We start from the raw sequence: 25,959 nt of genomic DNA, 5'->3' as shown, positions 1-25,959 counted from the left end.
GAAAAGGAACATTCCAAGAGGTATAATTCTAAAGCTAATACCTTTTCAAATTCTAATGTTTGGAACAAGGATGGTTTTGTGAATAGGGGTGAAGCAAAAGGGAAGTTTGTGGCTCCTAAAAGAGTGGAAGCCAGAAGCACCTATACTAAAAAGAATGAAGCTTCAAAGGAGAAAAGAGAGAAATCTAGTTCCATTCAATGTTGGAAGTGCAAAGGATTTGGGCACATATTGTGTCAATAAAAAAGTCATGGTCATAAGAAATGGAATTATTGATTCAGAAGATGAATGTGATGAACAAGGTGGCAGCCTTGAGGAAGAATCCGAAGCCTTTGATGATGAGTACATTGAAGAAGGTAACTCCATATCCTTAGTTGCAAGAAGAGTACTTAATGTGCAGATCAAGGAGGAGAAAGTTGAAGATCAAAGGGAGAACTTATTTCACACAAGGTGCTTGATTGAAGGAATCCCATGTAGCTTGGTGATTGATAGTGGAAGTTGCACAAATGTAGTAATTTTTTCTTGTAGAAAGACTCCAACTCACTACTCGTCCACATCCAAAACCATATAAACTTCAATGGTTAACAAACAAAGGAGAATTGAAGGTAAACTCCCAAGTTCTTATTTTTTTTACTTTGGGAAGATATAAGGATGAGGTTTCTTGCGATGTAGTACCTATGCATGCGGGTGATATGTTATAAGGCCGACCTTGGCAATATGATAGAGAAGTTACATATGATGGTTTGTTGAACAAGTACACATTTACTTTGAATAGGAAGAAGTTTACTTTTCTTCCATTATCTCCATATGAAGTGCAATGCGATCAAGTGAAATTAGAAAAGAAAAGAATTTGAGGATCAAGAGAGGAGAGAAGAAAGTAAGTTAAAGGAGAAGAGTGAAAAAAAAAAGAGAAAAGTGAGGGGCAAAAGGTGAGTGGAAACCAAGAGAGAAAAAAGAGTGATTTTGAGGAAAAAAGAAAGAGTGTGAGTTTGGTTATGAGAAAGGGGGAAGAGAGGAATATGTTTTCATTTGAAGTACCAAACTTTGTACTTATGTGCAAAGGAATGTGTTTTGTAACTAAACCTAACTCTAGTTATGGTTTGCCTAGTGCTTTTAAATCTCTTTTGCAGGAATTTAATGACATGTTTCCACATGAAGTTGCATCTACGACTCTACCTCCTTTGAGAGGAATTGAGCACAAAATTGACTTCATACCCGGGGCAACGCTTCCAAATATGGTGGCCTACAGGACGAATCCAATCGAGACCAAGGAAATTAAAAAGCAAGTGGAAGAACTCATGGATAAAGGTTATGTTCGAGAAAGCATGAGTCCTTGTTCAGTTCCAGTCATTTAGTGCCCAAGAAAGATGGAACATGTAGGATGTGTGTTGATTGTCCAGCCATCAACAAAATAACGGTAAAGTATCGACATCCTATTCCTAGATTGGATGACATGCTAGATGAATTACATGGTGCAAACGCTAGATGAATTACATGGTGCAAACAATACAAGAATTTTAGGCTTTAATGTCAGTTGAAAAAAGTGATATCGGATGTATAATGTCGGTTTTAAAAAATGGATCTTTAATGTCGGTTTAAAACTGACATTAAAGACCTATCATTTTTTTTAAGCTTTATTAAAAAATATCTTCTCTCTCCTAATTTCACTTCTCTCTTACCAAACCCTATCTTCTCCTTAGCTTGGCCGTGCGAATCACTTTTGATCATTGCCGTCACCGGTGTTGCTTGGATCTCCATCATCGTGGGCTTCTTCCGGAAGTGGGTCATCGTCGTGGGTGTTCTCTGATTGTTTTTCGTCATCGCGTGGGTGTTCTCCGGTTGTTTTTCATCGTCGTGTGGGTGTTCTCTGGTTGGTTTTCGTCGTCACGTGGGGCTTCTCCGGTTGTTCGTCGTGTGGGTTGCTCAGGTCAACTTGTCGTTACTCTAGTCATGGAGGTGGTTGTTCACCGTGGAGGTGGAGGCCTCCACCCTTGAAACGAACGCCAGTGGTATCGTTGAGACAGAGAACTTCTCTGTTGTCCCTGCTTTGGAGGTCAGGCTGTGCATACTACTGTTTACTTAACTTATTTATTTCAATCACCGGTCTTTAAGTCACAGGTGTTTGATAAATCTGCAGGAACAGGAACTTGCTGACTGGACTAAAGCAGAGGATCTGGTGAAGTTAGGAGACAGAACCGATGTGGAAGTAATAAGCTCGAGTATTTGCGGTTTTGTTGTAAGTATATTATAGTCAGTTCATGTGCTTTGTCTTGCTTGTATGTGAAGTTAACTTATTTCTTTTTGGCGTTACTTCTTCTTACTTTGATTTGTGAAGGTATCATTTGGCTCCCTAATAGGATTTAATTTGTACCGTAATCTTACTGCCAAGTGGAAGTTCTTAGCTTTTGAGTCATGGCTAAGACAGAAAGGTTTGGGTCCATCAGTATACAAGCAAAACTTAGGAACTATTGGAAGTAGTGATGGTGGAAGCCAGCCCTTTGCCAGTACAAGACAAGATTCGAAAATTGATGTAAAAGATAGGGCAGAACTCACTTCTGATATGAAATTGGAGGATCTTCTTCAAATTTATGATCGAGAGAAAATCAAATTCTTGTCATCATTTGTTGCCAGGTAAAAAAGCCTCACTCATTTCAGAAAACACAACTTTTCATGTTAAGAGTACTGATAAACTGTATAACTTGCAGAAAATCAAAGTAAATGTGGTGTTGGCCAACAGAAAATCAAGGAAGCTTATATTTTCCGTAAGGCCAAAAGAAATGGAGGAATTAGTTGAGAAAAAAAGGAGTTTAATGGTTCGCTACTTCGTCCTATACTAACATTTGTTGGATTCTATGCTAGAGTGCTAGTTTCAGTAATTTTAACTCATTGAACCTGAGCTAAAGATAATTAATAATTTTTTCTCAGGGTTTTCGAATTGATTAAGAAGTTATCATGCAAGAAACAGTAGTGTTAATTATTTACTATTCAGTTCTTATTTTATTTTCATTTATTTTCTGTAACACTATCGATGCATCCATGTAGCTTGTTGGTAAATAAGAAAAAAAAAACATCTCATTCAAGATAGTTTTGCTAACATTATTGGGATATGCCTAGAAGAATTTTTTACTACCAAAGGCATAAAGATGAGCACTGCTCTTTTGATACATTACATTATTCCTTTGTTATGCAGTTGAAATTTCTCCTACGCCCGCCATCTACACACAATTTAAGGGTTGAAGCATTTACCAAAATAAACCTTGGCATTGCTAAATTTAATCAAGTCTGGGTCTAGGCTTCCTTTTTCTGCATTCTCTGAGTCTATTTTCTTGGTTGCTGTTGTTTTGAGGCACAAGGCCCTTGTATATTCTGCACTGACAAAATCTTTTGTTTTCTACCAAAAGTCTAATGTTTGTGGTGTCTCTTATTTAAAGAAAATTTGCACTCATTTAACTGCTTTTCCAGGCGACGCTGCAAGTAGGTGACGTTGTCAAATGCTGCATCAAGAAGATTGCTTATTTTGGTATCTTTGTAGAGGTAAATAGAAGACTTTCTTGTTTTTTTTTTTTTACACTAAAATGGTATGTCAGCATGATATGGTGCATACTTATAAAAATATGGTCAATAATGAAATTGTTGATGGTTCGCTTTCAGATTGGGAATGGACATTCTTTGCTTCAAGTTGCTCTTTTAGACATATTTACTTGTATTAATGTTTATGTATGTGTTCTAAAATGATGAGTTTTTCCTCCACCATGTTGATATAGATTAAAGGAGTGCCTGCTTTGATTCATCAGACAGAGGTTTCCTGGGATGCTACTTTAAACCCTACATCATACTTTAAAATAGGTCAGGTATTTGCCATCACAATTCGCCAAATATGCTAATTTCTATTTTATTCACTAAAGTTCTTAGAGAAAAATTTACTACCATCATGATTACTTTCATTAAAAGATCATCTAACGATTCACACATTATTATGCTAATTCAAATATGACCCTAACCTCTTCTCCCCAAATCCAAATTATAGAGTAAGGAAATGAGAGTTCATTCCATGTAACAATATTGTGGTAAGATCATGACCATACCCTGTTCAAGAGATTGGGGAACTCTCCCACCCTATGTTTAAGAGTCAAGTGGCAACCTCTCTGCTTAAAAGAAGTTTCACTATATATATATTAGTTTATTCAGTATTACTTTACACTAGAAATTGGGTTGGGGGAAGGAGGAGATAGGGATCATGCCTGCTCACATGGAGGGGGAACATGACCACAAACCAATGAGTTACCTGTGGAACCTCATATTTCAAACTTTCAGTTTAATATTTTTTTCACGATTTAATTGTCTCCATATCTTTCTTTTGTAGGTTGTAGAGGCAAAAGTTCATCAATTGGATTTTTCACTTGAACGCATATTCTTTTCGTTGAAGCAGATAACAGTAAGATGTATTCAGAAATTAAACATCTTCATAAAGTTTTAGCAACTTTTTTGTGTAGAAACCATATTTTTCTTAATGCAGCCAAACCTGCTAGCCCTAGATTGAGGCTATTGAGGCTGTATCCAAAGGGCGTTTTTTCCTTAGCCCTGGATTGGCTCCAACCTTTCAGGTAAAATGGCAACCCTTTTCTTTTCTTTTCTTTTCTTTTCTTTTTCTTTTCTTTTCTTTTTTTTTTTTTTTTATCATGAGGATAATATTTGAAACTTAAACGAAAAGAAAAATTCTCCCCATTTTATCCCAAGCTTTCATGCAATTTATAGTATATGTGGTGAATGAGTATTATCTAGTTCCTTATGGTCTTGTGCTTAGCTCAATGTCTTCAGATCATTTTCCACCAAACTCTCCATTTGATGCAGGTTTATATGGCTTATATGTATGAAAATTAGTACAAATTACTTGCTCGATCTGGAAACAAAGTACAAGAGGTAAATATTCAGAAACATTACTCTTTTGCCATTACCAAAAAAGTCACTAAAATTCTTATGAAGCTTGGGACTAAGAGTCAATTGTACAAAGGAATAGGCTATATAACTTTGGATTTATACCTTGGTTTGTGGGTTTCGTACCAAGTCCATATAGCATAGGTTTGTGGAGCTTACAAGATCAACAAACTTGTAGCTTTAGACTAAACATAAGTTTGACTTCATAACCATAGATTACATAAGCTGACTCATGAGCCAAACACCCCCTTTGTTAATTGAAAATATTTTCTATAATCTTCTGATAGTAAACAGATCAACACTTCCAATTCAACAACTCTAGTTTAAGTTGAAAAGAAGTATAATTCTACATTTTTAGGGACCAACTGATCTAAACACCCCACTTGTTTAAACTTATGTAATCTTGTGATTTTATTTTTGTATGCACTCAAGAGTGTTATTTGAAATCTGGATATTATATTGTGCAGCTGATGGTTGAGACATCTTTGGATAAAGAAACAATGAAATCAGTTATCTTAACTTGCACCAATAGGGTAGAGTAGCCAGTTTCTTGAGTTTTGTTTTAAAATCAGATGGTAAAATAGCCCAAAATCTTTTGTTTTAAAATCTTAAGAAATTTCAATGCCAGTTTCATATTTGTATCCCTACTTCGTAGCTTAGGAAGGATTATGCATGTTGGAGTGAGAATGTTGTGGGGATACCAGTTACAGTTAAGTTCTACGTTTTACTATATATCTATTTTAATAATACTTCTTTGTCCAATGTTAGCTTTCTTTTAGTTTTCAGGGAAAAAAAAAGAATCTACATTTTTCTATATATCTATTTTAATAATCTGCATTTTGTTTCATTTTGAATGTTGAATTTTGTTTTAGTTGATCATGGCGCATCTGAGAATATGCTGAGGCAATTCGATATGAACGTGGCCTATGGACCTTGCCTTGGAATGACCAGAATGGCTCGGTGGGAGTGTGCCTGTAATCTTGGTCCAAACCCTCCAAAAGACATTAAGACACTCTTAAAGGCTGGAAAAGTGCAGTTGGAGTGCTTGTGGGATTCTCGAGTTTTAACTACTCTGCTTGCTGTGTTATTTTTGTTTAATGTATGAAGTGCATGCTGTACATTTGGACAAAATGTTCAGCCCCTGGCTGAAATGATAATCACTATTCATGTGATGTGAATGGGCTAGAAATAGAATGTTTGCTGATGACAGCTTCCTTGGTTATTTACTTCTCAGTTATGTTCAAAACCCTTATGAGTAGTTGTATAGTTAAATTTGGCTGATATTTTCCTTGAACTTGACTTGATGTGTGAATCTGTGATTAAGACGTCTTTCGATCCTAAAAGTTGAATATTTTTATAAGTAGTAGCATTTCAAAATTTTGTCAATGTGATATTGGTGGGTTCCTTATTCTTGGTTGTCTTAGATTTAGAACAGAGTAGTCAAAGATTTGCAGGCATTGTGAGATTGTTAATAAGTTGGGAGATTGCTGAAGAAGACAAAGTTGAAGAGCTGAGTTGAAACTGATTGAAAATGGGATCTCATTTTTGCAATAGGAATAGTTTTTGTAAAAGTGGAAGGGATTGTAGAGAACAGAAGGGAGGGGTAAGATTTTTTTAGTCTATTGCTTGGAAGTAGCAGAATTTAATATAAAGAAAAAAAAAGTAAAGTAAAGTGAGATGTCTTCAAATATCTCCTCTGCCCTTCTACATATTTACATTTAATGTAAAACGGATAGATTCGGGCTTCCATGTCGGTTAATAATTAAAAAAAAAATAGAGGCTTTAATGTCGGTTAGAAATTTCACTGAAGGGCTTTAATGTCAGTTGGAAATTTCATTGAAGGTCTTTAATGTCGGTTGCAGCCGACATTGAAAGCTGTGTTATTGAAGCCCTTTAATGTCAGTTGCAACTCTCGAATGGAACACTTAGGAATACAAATTTTTCCTTTCCTAAAAAGTATTTCATCAAACACTATAATCATGCATGTTTTTCCTTTCTAAACATTGAATATACACATCATGAAATTCAGATGTCTCTACTTTGTACAAATCAATCATGTGTTTAAAACCAAGAATTTTTTGCACTAAGGGAAGAAAACTATGCATACCTTCTTGATAATGCATCAGCCACCACATTATCCTTACCTTTCTTGTAATGAATGACATATGGAAATGTCTCAATGAACTCTACCCATTTAGCATGCCTCTTGTTCAACTTTGTTTGGCTTTTGAGGTGCTTCAAGCTTTCATGATCTGTATGGACTATGACATATGCAAGTAATGTTGCCAAACTTGCAAAGCCCTTACAAGTGCATGTAATTCCTTATCATATTGGTCACTTTTCTTGCATCAAAACAGCTCCAATCCCTATCCCACTTGCATCATATTAAATTTCAAAAGATTGGTCAAAGTTAGGTAAAGCAAGACAAGGTGCTAATTAGTCAATGTATCTTTCAATTCATTGAATGCATTTTCTTGCTTTTCTTTCCATTTAAATTTCACATTCTTTTTAATAAGTTCATTCAATAATGAGGATATGCTACTGAAATCCTTAATAAACCTTCTATAAAAACTAGCCAAACCATGAAAAGATCTCACCTCGATTGTATTGGTGGGTGTTGGCTACTCTCGAATAGCCTTCACCTTTTCTTCATCAACTTTCACCCAATCCTTTCCAACAATGAATCCTAAGAAATTGACTTGGTCTAGACAAAAACTACACTTTTTGAAATTAACATAAAATTTTTCTTCTCTAAGTTTAAGCAAAATTGTCTTGACATGCAACATATGTTCATCCAAATTTTTAGAGTAAATAAGAATATCATCAAAGTATACCACAACAAATTTTTCAATGTATTCTCTCAAAACATGATTCATTAGCCTCATAAAAGTACTAGGTGCATTGGTAAGACCAAATGTCATAACAAGCCACTCTAAAGACCAAATTTTGTTTTGAAAGCCGTTTTCCACTCATCTCCCACATGCATTCAAATTTGATGGAAACCACTTTTTAGTTCAATTTTTGAAAATAAGTTTGCACCATGTAATTCATCTAGCATGTCATCCAATCTAGGAATAGGATGTCCATACTTTACCATTATTTTGTTGATGGCTCGACAATCAATAAACATCCTCCATGTTTCATCTTTCTTGGGCACTAAAATGACTGGAACAAGAACTCATGCTTTCTCGAACATAACCTTTATCCATGATTTCTTCCACTTGCTTTTTAATTTCCTTGGTCTCGATTGGATTGGTCCTGTAGGCCGCCATATTTGGAAGCGTTGCCCCGGGTATGAAGTCAATTTTGTGCTCAATTCCTCTCAAAGGAGGTAGACCCGTAGGTGCATCTTCATGTGAAAACATGTCATTAAATTCCTGCAAAAGAGATTTAAAAGCACTAGGCAAACCATCATTAGATTTAGGTTCAGTTACTAAACACATTCCTTTGCACATAAGTACAAAGTTTGGTTCTTCGAATGAAAACATATTCCTCTCTTCCCCATTTCTCATAACCAAACTCACACTCTTTATTTTTTTTTTTCCCTCAAAATCACTCTTTTTTTTCTCTTGGTTTTCACTCACCTTTTGCCCCTTACTTTTCTCCTTTTTTTTTCGCTCTTTTCCTTTAACTTACTTTCTTCTCTCCTCTCTTGATCCTCAAATTCTTTTCTTTTCTTTTATAATTTCACTTCATCGCATTGTATATGGAGATAATGGAAGAAAAGTAAACTTCTTCCCATTCAAAGTAAATGTGTACTTGTTCAACAAACCCGCAAGCCTTACTACATTGTAAAGAATCTCATCCTTATATCTTCCCAAAGTAAAAGAAATAAGAACTTGGGAGTTTACCTTCAATTCTCCTCTGTTTGTTAACCATTGAAGTTTAAATGGTTTTGGATGTGGACGAGTAGTGAGTTGGAGTCTTTTTACAAGAAAACTACTTACTACATTTGTGCAACTTTCACTATCGACCAAGCTACATGGAGTTCCTTCAATCAAGCACCTTGTGTGAAATAAGTTCTCCCTTTGATCTTCAACTTTCTCCATCTTGATCTGCACATTAAGTACTCTTCTTGCAACTAAGGATACCTTCTTCAATGTACTCATCATCAAAGGCTTCGAATTCTTCCTCAAGGCTGCCACCTTGTTCATTACATTCATCTTCTGAATCAATAATTCCATTTCTTATGACCATGACTTTTTTATTGACAAAATCTTTACTCATGTGCCCAAATCCTTTGCACTTCCAACATTGAATGGAACTAGATTTCTCTTTTTCCTCCTTTGAAGCTCTATTCTTTTTAGTATAGGTGCTACCGGCTTCCGATCTTTTAGGAGCCACAAACTTCCCTTTTGCTTCACCTATATTCACAAAACTATCCTTGTTCCAAACATTAGAATTTGAAAAGGTATTAGTGAATTATATCTCTTGGAATGTTCCTTTTCTTCTCTCAATTGTTCTTCAATTTTGATTGCATAATGATACATATCTTCCAAGTATAGTTGTGGATATCTATCAACGATATGAGCAATTTCTCGATTTCAACCTCCAAGGAATCTAGACATGGTGTCTTCTTCTTCTTCTCGAATATTTGCTCTTTCTATCAAAGTTTCCATCTCTTGATAATATTCAGCTTCACTTTTTGTTCCCTACCTCAAAACTTCCAATTTAGTTCTCAAATCTTTTTCATACCTCTTTCTCATGGCTTCTTTAAGTTCTTCCCAAGTTTCAATGGGATCCTCCTCTTTCCTCCCTCTCTCAGATTTGAGACATTGATAAGGAAATAATTGGCAATGATTAGAAGCTGGAGCATTAAAAGGCTTACTTCTAAATTAAGCTTCCAAGTATGAAGAGTTGCAACCCTTTAAGAATCAAAGCCATCAAAAGTCATAATGAATCTAGAAATCTAGATTCATTCACATATTAAATATTAGATGTATCAATTTATAACAGTGTATTTACATTTATGGAAGTTCATGTATGTAGTTGAAGAATTTTTGTTGAACCTAGTCAATTAGGTGAAAGGTTGTATCCTTTCAAGTTGTCTTTTCAATTATTATAAATACTTATGTACTTTTGTCATTTAGAACAAGACTTTGAATTTGAATGAAATTTCATTAGAGTTTATTCTCTCAAGCTTTATGCCTTTTCTTTGTATTCTTGTGTTTAGAATGCATGTATTAGAACTTTCAATCTAGTTGTTAGGAACAAGTTCTCCTTTCTTCTTGATCATCAATCAATCTTCCAAGCCAAATCTATTTAGCTTTCTTGGGGTTGTTATCATTTTGTTTATTGGGGATTAATCTTATTATCGTTGTAGGGGTTCACCTAGAATAAAGGGGATTTTCATACGTGATTGAGGTAGTTCCTTTTATCATTTGGTATCAGAGCTTTCACTCTAAACAAATTATATCTTTTCTTATTATCCTTTCCATGCTATCTTCTTTCTTTCTTTAAATCATTTCATTTATTTCCATTTTTTCTTGTGTCTCTTCATTTTCTCATTTATTTTTCTTACTTCGTACACTAAGCTTGCCAAAAAAAGTTTGTGAAAAAAAAGAAAAAAAAAGTGTTTTATTGTTTTCTTGTGACCAAATCTTCTTTTATTTCCTTCATATTTCAATATACTTACTGGAAAAATTAGAAAAAGAAATTGTCTTTGAATCTTTCCATAATTTTTTTAAAAAAAAAAACTTCGAGATTTTGTGACTTCTCACATTCTAGGCTATATTGGAATTTCTTGCATGGTTCTCATAAGAATAATATAAGATTTGCTGAAGTTTGAGATACTAGAAGTGTTATGATATATGTCTCATCGAAGAAGAAATTGTCATGCGACTTACAATAATGATGATAAATTTTGGAAGAGTCTTAGAGAAAGTTTGGCTGAGTTGCACCAATCCATTGATTACATAGGCGAATTGAATGAAACGTTGAAGTAGCAAAAGTTAGCAAGAAAGAATCATGCCACGCGAGCCATTAACAATCAAGAAGATAGTTCATTGCTAGAAATTGATCGATCAATTCCAAATGATGGAGTTCATCCACGAGTCAAAAAATAAAATTCCAAATATGATGATGTTGAGATGAAAGTGAGTGATCGTCAAGGAGATGAGTCAACATGTGAAGTAGTTATGGTGGGAGAAAAGCCATCTGAAGTATGTGTTCAGAATGAGATCATAACAAACTTTCTTAAAGAAAGTAAGGATAATATGGAGACTACGAAAAAAGATAAAAGAGATATTAGTCGCCCTGAAAAAGAAGAGTGTGTGATTATGAGTGGAAGTGAAGAAAAATATTCATGTGAGAAAAATCATGGGAGTACTTTTCCAACTAACATTCTTTCCTATTCCTTGTGTTTTATATGCTACATTGAAGGCACGATGGGAGATGGTCAAGTTTGAAAACTTTTATCAAAGTCGATTAGGATGGAGTGTAGTACAAAGAAATTTCACATTTGATTTTGGAGGAGACGAGACTTTCAAACTCTTTTCTAAAGTTCAAGATGATGATTACAAAGTTGCGTTACAAGGTCATTTAAGATTCGAGGACGAATCCTCTTGAAGAAGGGGAGAATGATAAGGAAATAATTGGCAATGATTAGAAGCTGGAGCATTAAAAGGCTTACTTCTTAATTAAGCTTCCAAGTATGAAGAGTTGCAACCCTACAAGAATAAAAGCAACAAAAAGTCATAATGAATCTGAATTTTCAAGAGTTACTTATGAAGCTTGGACAGGAGTTTTGTACTTGTATGGATGAACTTTGGACTAAATGGTGAAGAAAGAGTAAAAATAGACGAACTTTGGATTTCTACTTGTCGAAATGTGCTCCCAGTTGAGATTTGGATGAAGTTTGGTTCAAAAGGTACTTATGAACCCTAGAAAAGAAATTTGTACATATGTGGACGAACTTTGGCACAAAATGTAAAGAAAGAGACTAAAAAAGACGAACTTTTGGTTTCAACTTGTCGAAATGTGCTCCAAATGCAAATTTGGAAGAAGTTTAGTTCAAAAGATACTTATGAACCCTGGAAAGGAATATTGTACTACTGTGGTCGAAAGATACAAAAGGTCAAGAAAGAGTATGAAAAGGACGAACTTTGAGTTTCTACAAGTTGAATACTGCTATAATTCCAAATTCGTATGAACTTTGGTTCAGAAGGTACTTAAGAACCCTGGAAAGGAGTTTTGCACTTGTGTGGATGAACCTTCGCACAAAATGTCAAGAAAGAGTCCGAAAAAGACGACCTTTGGGTTTGTACTTGTCGAAATGTGCTCCAAGTCCAAATTTGGATGATGTTTGATTCAAAAGATAATAATAAACCCTGGAGATGAGTTTTGTACCTGTGTGGACAAACTTTGACACAAAATGTCAAGAAAGAGTTCGAAAAAGATGAACTTTGGGTTTCTACTTGTCGAAATGTGCTCACAATCCAAATTTGGTCGAAGTTTGGTTTAAAAGTTACAGATAAGCCCTGGATAGGACTTTTGGACTTGTATGGATGTACTTTGGAACAAAAGGTCAAGAAAGAGTAAACAAATTATGAACTTTGGGTTTCTACTTGTCGAATGTGCTCCAAGTCAAAATTTGGATAAAGTTTGGTTCAAAAGGTACTTATGAACCCTAGAAAGGAATTTTGTACCTATATGGACAAACTTTGGCACAAAAGGTAAAGAAAGAGACTAAAAAGGACGAACTTTAGGTTTCTAATTGTCAAAATGTGCTCTAAGTCCAAATTTGGACGATGTTTGATTCTAAAGATACTTATAAACTTTGGAGAGGAGTTTTGTACCTGTATGGACAAACTTTGACAAAAAAGGTCAAGAAAGAGTTCGAAAAGAACAAACTTTGGGTTTCTACATGTCGAAATATGCTCCCAATCCAAATTTGGTAGAAGGTTTGGTTTAAAAGTTACTTATGAAGCTTGGAAAGGAGTTTTGTACCAGTATGGATGAACTTAGACATAGAAGGTCAAGAAAGAGTCTGAAAAAGATTAACTTTACGTTTCTACATGTTGAAGTCTGCTATAATGAAAAATTTGGACAAACTTTGGTCCAAAAGGTACTTATGAACTATGGAAAAGAGTTTTGTACCTGTGTTGATGAACCTTGGCACAAAAGGTCAAGAAAGAGTCCGAAAAGGACGAACTTTGGGTTTCCACTTGTCGAAATGTGCTCCAAGTCAAAATTTGGACGAATTTTGGATCAAAAGATACTTATAAACCCTGAGAGGTGTTTTGTCTGTGTGGACGAACATTGACTTAAAAGGTCAAGAAAGAGTCTGAAAATGACGAACTTTGAATTTCTATGTGTCGAAATGTGCTGCCAGTCAAAATTTGGTTGATGTTTTGTTTAAAAGTTACTTATGGACCCTGGAATGGAGTTTTATACCTGTATGGAAGAACTTTGGACCAAAAGGTCAAAAAAGAGTCCAAAAATGACGAACTTTGGGTTTCTACTTGTTGAAACATGTAGAGCTCCAAGTCCACATTTCGATGAAGTTTGGTTCAAAAGATACTTATAAACCCTGAGAGGAGTTTTATGTGTGTGGATGAACATTGACTCAAAAGGTCAAGAAAGAATCTAAAAAGGACAAACTTTAGGTTTCTACGTGTCGAAATGTGCTCCCGTCCAAATTTGGTTGATGTTTGGTTTAAAATTACTTATGGACCTTGGAATGGATAAACTTTGGTCCAAAAGTTCAAGAAAGAGTCCAAAAATGACAAACTTTGTGTTTCTACTTGTCGAAATGTGCTACACATCAAAATTTGGACGAACTTTTGTTCAAAAGGTACTTATGAACCCTGGAGAGGAGTTTTGTACCTGTGTGGACGATCTTTGACAAAAAAACATCAAGAAAGAGTCCACAAATGAAAAACTTTGAGTTTCTATGTGTCGAAATATGCTCTAAGTCCAAATTTGGTCGAAGTTTAGTTTAAAAGTTAGTTATGAACCTTAGAAAGGAGTTTTGTACTTGTATGGATGAACTTAAGACCGAAAGGTCAAGAAAGAGTCCAAAAATGGCGAATTTTGGGTTTCTAATTGTCGAAATGTGCTACAAGTCAAAATTTGGACGAAGTTCGGTTCAAAAGGTACTTTTTTTTAGTAGGTAAAATTATTAAATAACAAGTTCAAAAGTTACTTATGAACCCTAGAAAGGAATTTTGTACCTATGTGGATGAACTTTGGCACAAAAGGTAGAGAAAGAGACTAAAAAGGGTGAACTATGGGTTTCTACTTGTCGAAATGTGTTCTAAGTCCAAATTTGAAAGAAGTTTGGTTCAAAAGATACTTATGAACCCTAGAGAAGAGTTTTGTACTACTGTAGACAAACTTAGATTCAGAAGGTCAAGAAAGAATCCGAAAATGATGAACATTGTTTTTCTATACGTCGAAGTATGCTATAATTCCATAATTGGATGTACTTTAGTTCAAAAGGTACTTATGAACCTGAAAAGGAGTTTTGTACCTATGTGGATGAACATTGGCACAAAATGTCAAGAAAGAATAAAAAAATGACGAACTTTGGGTTTCTACTTATCGAAATGTGCTCCAAGTCAAAAGTTGGACGAAGTTTGGTTCAAAAGGTACTTATGAATCCTGGAAAAGAATTTTGTACCTATGTGGACGAAATTTGGCATAAATATTAAAGAAAGAGACTAAACAGGACTAACTTTTTGTTTCTAGTTGTCGAAATGTGCTCAAAGCTCAAATTTGGAAGAAGTTTGTTTCAAAAGATACTTATGTACCCTGAAGAAATGTTTTGTACCAGTATGGACGAACTTAGAGACAAAAGGTCTAGAAAGAGTTTGAAAAGGATAAACTTTGGGTTTCTACATGTCGGAGTCTGCTATAATTCCAAATTTCAACGAACTTTGGTTCAAAAGGTACTTATGAACCCTGGAATGAAGTTTTGTACCCGAATGGATGAACCTTGGAAAAAAATTTCAAGAAAAAGTCCGAAAATGAAGAACTTTGGATGTCTATTTGTCGAAATGTGCTCCAAGTCCAAATTTGGAAGAAGTTTGGTTAAGAACCTTGAAGTGGAGTTTTGTACCTGTGTTGACGAACTTTAATACAAAAGGTCCAGAAAGAGTCCGAAAACGACGAACTTTGGGTTTCTATTGCCGAAATGTGCTCTCAGCCAAAATTTAGTCGAAGTTTGATTTAAAAGTTACTTGTGAACCGTGGATAGGAGTTTTGTACCTGTATGGATGAACTATGAACCATGAGTAAAAAAAATGACGAACTTTGGTTTTCTACTTGTCGAAATGTACTCAAAGTCAAAATTTGGACGATGTTTGGTTCAAAACGTACTTATGAACCCTAGAAAGAAATTTTGTACCTATATGAACGTACTTTGGCACAAAGGGTAAATAAAGAGACTAAAAAAGACGAACTTTGGGTTTCTACTTGTCGAAATATTCTCCAAGTCCAAATTTGGAAGAAGTTTGGTCCAAAAGATACTTATAAACCCTGGAGAGGAGTTTTGTACCTATGTGGATGAACTTTGACGCAAAAGGTCAAGAAAGAATTCGAAAATGATGAACTTTGGGTTTCTACTTGTCGACTCGTAGTCCAAATTTGGTCGTAGTTAGGTTTAAAAGTTACTGATGAACCCTAGAAAGATGTTTTGTACCATTATGGATGAACTTTTGAACAAAAGGTCTAAAGAGTCCAAAAATGACGAACTTTGGGTTTCTACTTGTCGAAATGTGCTCTAAGTCAAAATTTGGACAAATTTTGGTTCAAAAGATACTTATGAATGCTAGAAAGGAATTTTGTACCTATGTGGACGAACTTGGGCACAAAGGATGAAGAAAAAGACTAAAAAGGACGAACTTTGGGTTTTTACTTGTCAAAATTTGTTCAAATCCAAAATTGGAAGAAATTTCATTCAAAAGATAAGTATGAACCTTGGAGAGGAGTTTTGTACCAGTGTGGACAAACTTAGACAAAAAAAGTCAAGAAAGCGTATGAAAAGGACAAACTTTGGGTTTCTACATGTCGAAATTTTCTATAATTCCAAATTTGGACGAATTTTGGTTCAAAAGGTACTTATGAACCCTGGAAAGGAGTTTTGTACCTTTTTGAATGATCTTTGGCATAAAATGTCAAGAAAGAGTCTGAAAAGGATGATCTTTGGGTTTTTTCTTGTCGATATGTGCTCCAAGTCCAAATTTGGATGAAGTTTCATTCAAAAGATACTTATGAACCCTATAGAAGAGTTTCGTACCTACATGGACGAACTTTCGCACAAAAGGTCAAGAAAGAGTACGTAAAGGACGAACTTTGGGTTTGTACGTGTCGAAATGTGCTCTCAGTCATAATTTGGTCGATGTTTAGTTTTAGTTAACTAATGAACCCTGGAAACGAGTTTTACCTGTGTGGATGAACCAGATCAAAAGGTCAGGAAAGAGTCCAAAAAAGACAAACTTTGGGATTCTACTTGTCAAATGTGCTCCAAGTCAAAATTTGGACAAATTTTGGTTCAATAGATACTTATTGTAGGAATGTATCAGCAACAACGGAAGCAACAAGAATCATTTAAACACTCTAATTCATTAATTTTGGCAAAATATAAAGCATGCTCTTGCAGAAAACAAATGAGTTTCATGACATAGCTCTTGTAGAACTTCATCAAAGCTTGTTTTGCAACTTCAATCTTCTCTAAATCTTGTTGCAGACCACCTCAAGATCTTTCCCACTATTCTCTTGATGCTCTAGATTTAGTTGTGGGACTCAAAATAAGCTTGAATCAAGGGATGAAGGAGAATTGCTCACAATAACAATCCAGTTGAAAAACTCCTTCTTTAGCACGAATTTTCTCTAAAATTCTCTCTTGATTGCATGCCCGAAATGCACTCTAAACTCTTCAATATATTGCAGTGATACATGCAAGGGAGAGAGTTGCATGTGTTGCAGCTCATGCTTGGAGTAACACAAGGCAATGTTGATGGTTTTTGTGTGAACAAGTAAAGATGGATAATGGAAAACATGATTTTTCCAATTTGTGATTTTGTTTTTCAATTTTCCAATTTTATTACATAATCAAAACTTGATTTTTCCAAAATCCATTTTGATTTTAAAACAAAAAAATAAAATTAATTTCATAAATTAATTTTTAAATAAAACTTAATTAATCTAATATCAAATATTAAATTAATTTTTACACATATCCATCTTTATATATTTAAATCATATTTAAATATAAATTCTCCTATTCCGTTTAATTCTCAAATTAAACACGTAATTATATCTCATATAATTACTAATTCCCTTAATTCTAATTTGAATGTTTCAAATTAACTTATCACGCTGTTCTAGAGCTAGTCTATTACGAGCTAGTAGGGGGACCTCGCGGACCTACAGATCATAGGCTCCAACGATTCGAGATTAATTGGCTAAACTCATTAAACCAGATTAATCCCCATTCGTTAACTAATGGGTCACTCCACTAAAGCCCATAGTTGCAATCCCCTCACTGTAGATATATTATGTCCATATGATTTAACCATAATCAGCAAGTCAACCCTTCACAGGTTGTTCGTAATAACGGTTGGGTCAAATATCTGTTTTACCCCCTAGATTACATCTTATTCCTCAAGTTCCCACTAATCCTCTAATGAACAACTGGTTTGTGATCCAATCACTAAACTAAACTCTCTCAGCCGAGTGAGAGGGTGAGGTCCCTTGTTTGAACCTGGAATCAGTACTTAAGAACAACCTGTCTCCTATCCCTAAATAGGGTAGGCGTGAACTCTATCTTGCACCCTATGTCCCCAACTACCTACCCGATCTTATCTCTGAAATGGGAGTCTTATTGAGCCGGTGCTGTTGAGCCAACCCTCACCTATGCAAATCTAAGGATAATCTCGAATAAATAGAAGTTCATAGTTAGCTCAAGATTAAGATCGAGTTACCTAGGTCATCTAGGTGAAATAGTCAGTCTTATACAGTAAACAACATTATAAAGTAAGAGTGACTTATTTTTTGGTCCGATCATATTATGCAAACTCATTGCATAGGACGCCCCCACTCCTTATGTCATAACATGTATGGATTAAGATCACATCACATCGTATATAGCACTTTAGAAATCTTTGTAACAACTACAAAATAGGCCGCATCCAATGGTGTTACCAGAATTAGGTACCCAACCTTATTCATGTACCATAGATCATTTTGACTGTTTACTCGAACCTGATCCACTCTTATGTCTCTTCATAAAGTTCAAGTACCCATGCAATAGTCATGGGTCTTAGTTTATTGGATTTAGACTTTCATACAATTTATGAAATCAATAATAAGTATATTGATAATAGAAAATGTCTATCATTTTACAAATTTCGAGTTTTAGGACATAAAACCCAACACTTATGAACCCTTGACAGGAGTTTTATACCTGTGTGGATAAACTTTGACACAAAGGGTCAAGAAAGAGTCCGAAAAGGACGAACTTTGTATTTCTATGTGTTAAAATGTGCTTTCAGTCCAAATTTGGTCGAACTTTTGTTTGAAAGTTACTTATGAACCCTAGACAAAAAATTTATACCGTTATGGATGAAATTTGGACCAAAAGGTCAAGAAAGAGTACCGAAATGACGAACTTTGGGTTTCTACTTGTCGAAATGTGCTCCAAGTAAAAATTTGGACGAAGTTTGGTTCAAAAAGTACTTATGAATCCTAGAAAGGAATTTTGTACCTATTTGGAAAAACTTTGCCACATAGTATAAAGAAAGAGACTAAAAAGGATGAACTTTTGGTTTCTACTTGTCGAAATGTGCTCCAAGTCAAAATTTAGAAGAAGTTTGGTTCAAAAGATACTTATGAACCTAGGAGAGGAGTTTTGTAGTAGTGTAGAAAAACTTAGACACAAAAGGTCAAGAAAGCGTCCAAAAAAGACAATTTTTGGCAAAAAAAAATGAACTGGAAAGGAATTTTGTAACTGTATGGATGAACCTTGGAACACAATTTCAAGAAAGAGTTCGAAAAGGACGAACTTTGGGTTTCTACTTTTCGAAATGTACTCCAAGTCCAAGTGGAACTTCAAAAGCTTGGTTTCGGCAATTGGCATGAGAAAATTTAGTGAAATTGGTGCTATTTGAAAGCTGAAAGAATCTAGTTTTCGAGTTTATATTTCCGGAGAAAGATTTCAGGAGCAGAAGGACAAAAGTGAAGAATTTGTAGAAGGGAGCAGACTCTCAGTTTAATCAGGGCCTGAGGTGAATATTGGAAGCTACAGACCAAACTACAAGGAATTTCCGACTGATATTTTAAGGTAAGAAAGTTAACTAAATTATAAACAAGTTTTTACAAGGAAATTTCTTGAAAAGAATTTTGGATTTTGAGTTATGAATTTTTGAATTTGGAAAAGAGAATCTGTGGATAAGCAGACAGCTGCTTGGGAAGAACAAGTAAATAGCTCACCATAGAGAGCGAGAGCGAGAGCGAGATAGAAGGATGAGGATCTCGCTCAGGATGATAATTTTGCTGATTTTTGTGCTAAATCTCGCTCAAGAAGGAAATCTTGCTGGAACCTTGGGCTGAATCTCGTTAGTGAGGAAGCAAAGCTAGCTAGAAGAGGTCAGTCTCACTAGGTTGAAGTTTTGCTAGTGAAATGCTTGATCTCGCTCATGAGGATGAATTCACTTATGATGATTATCTCACTAGTAATGTTGTTTTGGTTGATGAAAGTTCCATTCGTAAACAAACTATCTGAGGTATTTTGCTAAGAATTTTAAGCAATTTAACTGGAAATTATGTCTTTTCAGGCCAAGAAGAGCTAGGAGAGGTGTATAAACCGTAAGAGCCCCGACGAGCTGTGAGTGACTAAATGAACTTAATGTTTTCAATACTTATGCATAAAAGACCATGTATGTTATAGTGATGTTGATGATGAATTTATATTTCCTCAAGCAACAAATGTTTAATGAATAGCTTAGCGTATCTCCTCCGGCTTGTATATGTTTTAACGCAGGCCAAGGTATGATGTGAAATCATTACAAAAGTTAAGTTTCTAATGTTGAAATATGCTTTCTAGAGGAAGGCTGTGATAGAATGAGTCCTTGTGTAAATGACATGCAATGAAACTTAATTTGATGCTACGAAATAACCCGATATTGAAGGACATAGAGAAGGTATTTGGGTAATAGTACCTAAGCTATTGACGGTACTTAGAAAACTCCACGTGCGCGTAGGTAGTTCTGAATGAGAGACGTAAGTATGGGTCTCCTAGGCCATATACCACCAAAAGGTGGCCGAAGTATGGGTCTCTTAGCCCATAACAGTCGTTGGGAGCTAGAGCGTTGTAGGCTCGTTCTCAGCTAAGGAATAATGATGTTTAATGATGTCTAAGAATGGTTCTTAATGCTTATATTTAGAGAAAGTTGCTTAAGATGCTCATCGATATATTTACATGTTTATAGTGATATAATGCATGGTGTAATATGATTCTATAGTCACTCACTAGGCTACTAGCTCACAGATTTTCTGTGTTTTCCTTTTTCAGGTAGCGGTCAGATTCCTCAAGATTGATCCTATTGCTGCTTGCCACTGAAAGGCTCAACTTGTTAAGAAGAACTTAGGTTGATGGTCTGTTTATGTAAACATGTTTTGAGAGGGACTAGGGCTTTGTTAGTATTCTTGGGCCCAACTGTGAATATTTTTCCTTTAGATGTTATGTCATGGCTGTTTGCATGTATTTATATAACCTTATGTAGAACCTTATGGAGGCATGTTGTGTGCGTAGATTATTAATGTTTAACAAGTTGGTTTTTAGGTTAGAAGGCTAAGGTGGTGAGTACTGGAAGTAGGGCTAGTAACTACCACCGTCATATCCTCTTTCAAATTAAGAGGGTAATTTGGGAGGGGGTTTGACAAGTTGGTATTAGAGCATAAGGTTCTGGGAATAAGAGGGAAGGTTCATGCATAAGTCTAAGTCCCTAAAATGTGAGTTCTTGACATGTGTACATTGTAATAGGTGAAATGCTGAGGCAAAGTGGCAGACAAGTAAGTAAGCAAGAGGCAGGAATACTGACCCTACCAATAGGGGCCCGGAGGTTAGAAAGAACCCACTGGGTGGGAAAAAGAAGGCGAACGATCTAGTGGGTCAGGCAACGACGTCCGAGGGAGAGTCTAGTACTCCCAGGCAAGGGCAGATTCCCAGCTAGAAGATATAGTTTTTGATAGGATAGTGCAAAGGTTAGCAGCCAATGTGGGCTCAGTACAAGCCGACCCAGAGAAGAAATAAGGTATTGAGAGGTTTAAAGCCCTAGGGGCTATGAAATTTGAAGGTACAGCAGATCCAGCTGAAGCCGAGTTATGGCTGGATGTAGTTGAAAAATGTTTCAATGTTATGAGTTGTCCAAAGGACAGAAAAGTAGGGCTAGTCACCTTTCTACTACAGAAAGGAGCAGAGAAATGGTGGAAAGTGATATCCGCCAGACGAGCCAGTACAGATGCGATGTTATGGCCTGAGTTCAGGAAGGCCTTTGAAGACAAGTATTACCCAGCTCGTTCCGAGATACGAAAAGGGATGAGTTGCTCAGACTAACGCAGAAAACGATATTAGTGGCAGAATATGAGCAGAAATTTCCAGAGTTATTGCAGTATGCTCTACCGATTATTGCTGAGGAAAGAGATAGATGCAGGAAGTTTGAACAAGGTTTGAGGAAAGAAATTAGAACTCCGGTGACATCTACAGCTAATTGGCTAGACTTTAACCAGTTAGTAGAAACGGCGACACGAGTCGAGTGGATTTTGGCAGATGATGAGCAGTTGCCAAGGGGCAGTGAGGCAGTAGTAGGGCCTAGAGACCCTCGACCTCCAGTTGCAACTCAGACTAGTGGTAATCAATTCAGGAGTACAAGTTGGCAGGGATCCAAGGAAAGGAAATCGAGACCCTCAGCCAGTGCAGTTAGCCGACCAGAGATGCCACGTGCTGGTGAGTCGATAGCCAGCACAGATAGGAAACCGACGTGCCCTAGTTGTGGCAAGAGGCATCTTGGAGTATGCTATAGTGGCAGAGGCGTATGTTTTCAATGCGGACAAGCAGGGCATTTCAAGAGGGATTGTCCCTAGGTGAACAGGGAAGCCTCAACAGCACAGCAGACAATCTGGTACTGAAAATCGAGGCGAAGGGTCAAGTGGTACTAAGCAGAAGGGTGTCGTAGGTCGACCCCAGCAATAGGGGCGAGTGTATGCCGTGACACACCAGAAGGCAGCGGAGTCTCCATATGTTATGAGCGGTAATGTCATATTATGTGGACAGTCTGCATATGTTTTATTTGACCCTGGTGCCACACATTCATTTATATCCAGCATGTTTGCATCTAGTATAGATAGGTTGTTTGAGCCTATGCCTGAAGAGCTATATATCTCTACCTCTCTGGGAGATGTGATAATAATAGATAAATGTTATAAACATTGTGAGATGCTGATCAATGGTCAGGACTTTTATGTTGATTTACTTCCCTTAGAACTGTTAGAGTTTGATGCTATCCTAGGGATGGATTTTCTATATTGCACTTCAATGGATGGCTACAAGAAGGAGGTAGTGCTCAGAAAATCAAATGGTCGGGATGCAAGGCTGGTAGGAAGCAAAAGATTAACTGCAGGGAATCTAATATCAGCAGTGAAAACTAGGAAGCTGCTGAGCAAGGGATGTAAAGCCTATCTGGCTCACGTAGTGGTTGTTCAAGGGAAAGAGCTGAACCCAGAAGATGTTCCCGTGGTAAATGAGTTTCGAGATGTATTTCCTGAGGAATTATCGGGCTTGCCACCCGATAGAGAAGTGGAGTTCACTATTGACTTAATTCCAGGGACAACTCCTATATCGCAGGCACCGTATAGAATGGTGTCGACTGAGTTAAAAGAATTAAAGGTTCAGTTGTAAGAGTTAATTGACAAGGGATACATTCAACCTAGTGTATCGCCTTGGGGAACTCCGTTGTTGTTTGTAAGGAAGAAAGACGATACACTTAGATTGTGTATCGACTATAGGTAGCTGAATAAGGTGACGATTAAGAATAAATATCCGTTACCACGCATTGATGATTTGTTTGATCAGTTAAAAGGAGCCACGGTGTTTTCGAAGATAGACCTGAGATCGGGTTATCATCAACTGAAGGTGAAGGAAGCTGACATTCCTAAAATCGCATTTAGAACAAGATATGGACATTATGAATTTCTAGTAATGCCATTTGGACTGACAAATGCCTCTGCAGTATTCATGGACCTTATGAACAGGATATTTCATCCCTACTTGAACCTATTTCGTGATAGTATTCATTGATGATATATTGGTATATTCTGGCAGTAGGGAAGATCATATAACCCACCTGAGGATAGTTCAGTAAATGTGATTTTTGGTTAGACCGAGTTGTATTTCTCGGGCATGTTGTTTCAGCAAATGGTATCAGTGTAGATGCCCAGAAGACGGAAGCAATAGTTAATTGGGAACAACCCATGACTGTTTCAGAGATACGTAGTTTCCTACGTTTGGCAGGTTATTACCGGAGGTTTGTGGAGGGTTTCTCTAAGATAACCCTTCCATTGACGAACCTGACCAAGAAAGGCATGAGGTTTGAGTGGTCGTCGGAGTGTGAGCGTAATTTTTAGGAGCTGAAACAGAGGTTAGTATCAGCGCCAGTACTTACCTTGCCTGTTCCAGGTAAGGAATTTGAGATTTATTGTGATGCATTCTGACAAGGATTGGGATGTGTATTGATGCAGGATGGGAAAGTGATTGCATATGCCTCTCGTCAACTTAAGAAACACGAGAGCATTTATCCTACGCATGATCTAGAGCCGGCAGCAGTTGTTTTGGCTCTGAAGTTGTGGAGACACTATTTATTTGGAGAGCGTTGTAAAATATTCACAAATCACAAGACCTTAAAATATATTTTTGCTAAAAAAGAGTTGAATCTGAGACAAAGAAGATGGATTGAGTTGATCAAAGATTATGACTGTTCCATCGAGTACCACCCTTGCGAACCCCGAATCCTAATTTCTCTACTTGAGTATATTCCCTATTGAGACCAGTGAGGTGAGTAGGTTAATATAAAAACTAGTATGGAATGGTAGAGAAAAGGGTAAAAATTAGAAGAAAAGAGGAAATTTGGAAGTTTGACTTTTGGGGAAAATTTTGGAAATTTGGCTAAGTATAGAATTTTGTGTGTCGATGCGTTGGAAGGGTGGTGTTGATACGTTGGAAGGGTTGTTGGTGAGGGCATGTGGCTGAAGGAGGAAAAATGGAGATGATGCGTTAATAGGCACAAGGGTAGGCAAGGCATGCATTGGAAGGCAGCCCATGCGTCAAGCGGTCGATGCACAACGCCCTTACCCAATGCATCGAGCGACCAGCCAAGCGCCCCTGCCATGCGTCGAGCAGCCTCAGCTAGGCACCCCTGCCATGCGTCGAGCAGCCTCAGCTAGGCACCCCTGCCATGCGTCGAGCAGCCTCAGCTAGGCACCCCTGCCATGCGTCGAGCAGCCTCGGCCAGACGATCCTGCCCAATGCATCGAGCAGCCTCGGCCAGACGCCCCTGCCATGCGTTAGGTAGCCATGCCTGTGCAGCAAGTGCCCTGACTGAGTGGCCATGTCTATGCATCGAAGAGCCCTGCCGAGTGGTTGTGCATCGAAAACTTTTGCCCTGCAGCCAAGCGCATAACCCATGCGGCCGAGCGAGCGAATGATGGCTAGCCTATGCCGCACGCCCATGTGTTGAGCGGCTAGCCTATGCAGCACGCCCATTCGTCAGTGGCCAGCACGATGTGTCTATGCCAAGCAAGCCGTGTGATGCTACCTAGTGAGCCATGCGTCGAGGATGGACGGTCTCCCTATGCATTGGTGATGGCTAGCTCTTGCGATGGCTAAGTTGGATTGCGATGGCTAAGTTGGATTGTAATGGTAGCAAGTGGCTTGCTATGCGTTGATTATAGGCTATGCATTGTTTGTGGACTATGCGTTGAGCATCCAAGAGTTGGACGCATATAAAGGATGAGATCACCTAAAAGACATCATCAAACCATGTGTCTTTTTGGGAGGAAGCCTTAAGCCTTAAGAATTGTAGGTGGTTGCATTTGAGGACATGCAATTTGAGGCTCATGCTTTGGCTACTTAGGAGGAAGACACTTAGTTTTGCGTTGATCAAAAAGATGTGTTGGTAGTGTGAGGGAGAAACACTTGGACATGTAGCCAAGTAAGAGGTGTCGACTTTGGAGAAGGTTTGGATGCCTATAAATGGGGCCAAAAGACTTCATTTGTAGATCACAATTCAAAAGAATAGTAAAAAGAGTCGGAAAGTTGGGGAAACCTTGCGTTGAGAGCAAAATCCATGCATTGGTCATAGAATTTCATAGAGGACGCATTGGACAGTGAATACTGGAAAGCAGCACCAACTTGGGACGAGGAGTTCTCCCACTTAGTTTTGCATTGATCAAAAAGATGTGTTGGTAGTGTGAGGGAGAAACACTTGGACATGCAGCCAAGTAGGAGGTGTCGACTTTGGAGAAGGTTTGGATGCCTATAAATGGGGCCAAAAGACTTCATTTGTAAATCAAAATTCAAAAGGACAGTAAAAAGAGTTGGAAAGTTGAGGAAACCTTGCGTTCAGAGCAAAATCCATGCGTTGGTCATATAATTTCAAAGAGGACGCATTGGACAGTGAATACTGGAAAGCAGCACCAAATTGGGACGAGAAGTTCTCCCAATTTACTAGTGTGTTTGGAGTGATTCTAAAGCCAAATGAAAGATCTGAAAGTCTAGTTTTCAGGGTAGGGCTGCCAGAGAAAAATCGTTAAGGAATCAGGATGGAAACTGAGAAGAAGTCAGAAGGGTCAGGCTGTCGGATAAGCTTGAGCCAGTCTTGAAGAGTTTGTGATTCCGGGCAAAAAACTAGGACTTCTGAGCTCAAAGTTTAGGGTAGGCTTCTTAAGACATTTTAGAATATGTTTGTAGAAGGAAGTATCTCAAAATAAGGTCTAGAACTATGAGTAATCTGAGCTGTAATTTGAATCTGA

General features: G+C 37.0%; 1 protein-coding gene and 1 pseudogene across 1 annotated transcript; both read left to right on the top strand.

The window, feature by feature from the left end:
* The first annotated feature begins 247 nt into the window (after positions 1 to 247).
* LOC150034964 (uncharacterized) lies at positions 248 to 5,474 on the top strand (annotated as a pseudogene).
* A 15,743-nt stretch (positions 5,475 to 21,217) lies between these two features.
* Positions 21,218 to 22,831, top strand: LOC150034963 (uncharacterized). The gene is made up of 3 exons (XM_090315193.1): positions 21,218 to 21,389; positions 21,509 to 21,945; positions 22,388 to 22,831. Exons 1-3 carry the CDS (start codon positions 21,218 to 21,220, stop codon positions 22,829 to 22,831), a joined length of 1,053 nt encoding a protein of 350 aa, XP_090171319.1.
* The last annotated feature ends 3,128 nt before the right edge of the window (positions 22,832 to 25,959 follow it).

This window comes from Benincasa hispida, chromosome 7 (genome assembly GCF_027475165.1).
Source record: "Benincasa hispida cultivar pf3 chromosome 7, pf3_genome.v1.1, whole genome shotgun sequence".
NCBI classification, from domain to species: domain Eukaryota; kingdom Viridiplantae; phylum Streptophyta; class Magnoliopsida; order Cucurbitales; family Cucurbitaceae; genus Benincasa; species Benincasa hispida.
Note: the sequence above shows the minus strand (reverse complement) of the source record. Positions and strands in the feature narration are given on the sequence as shown.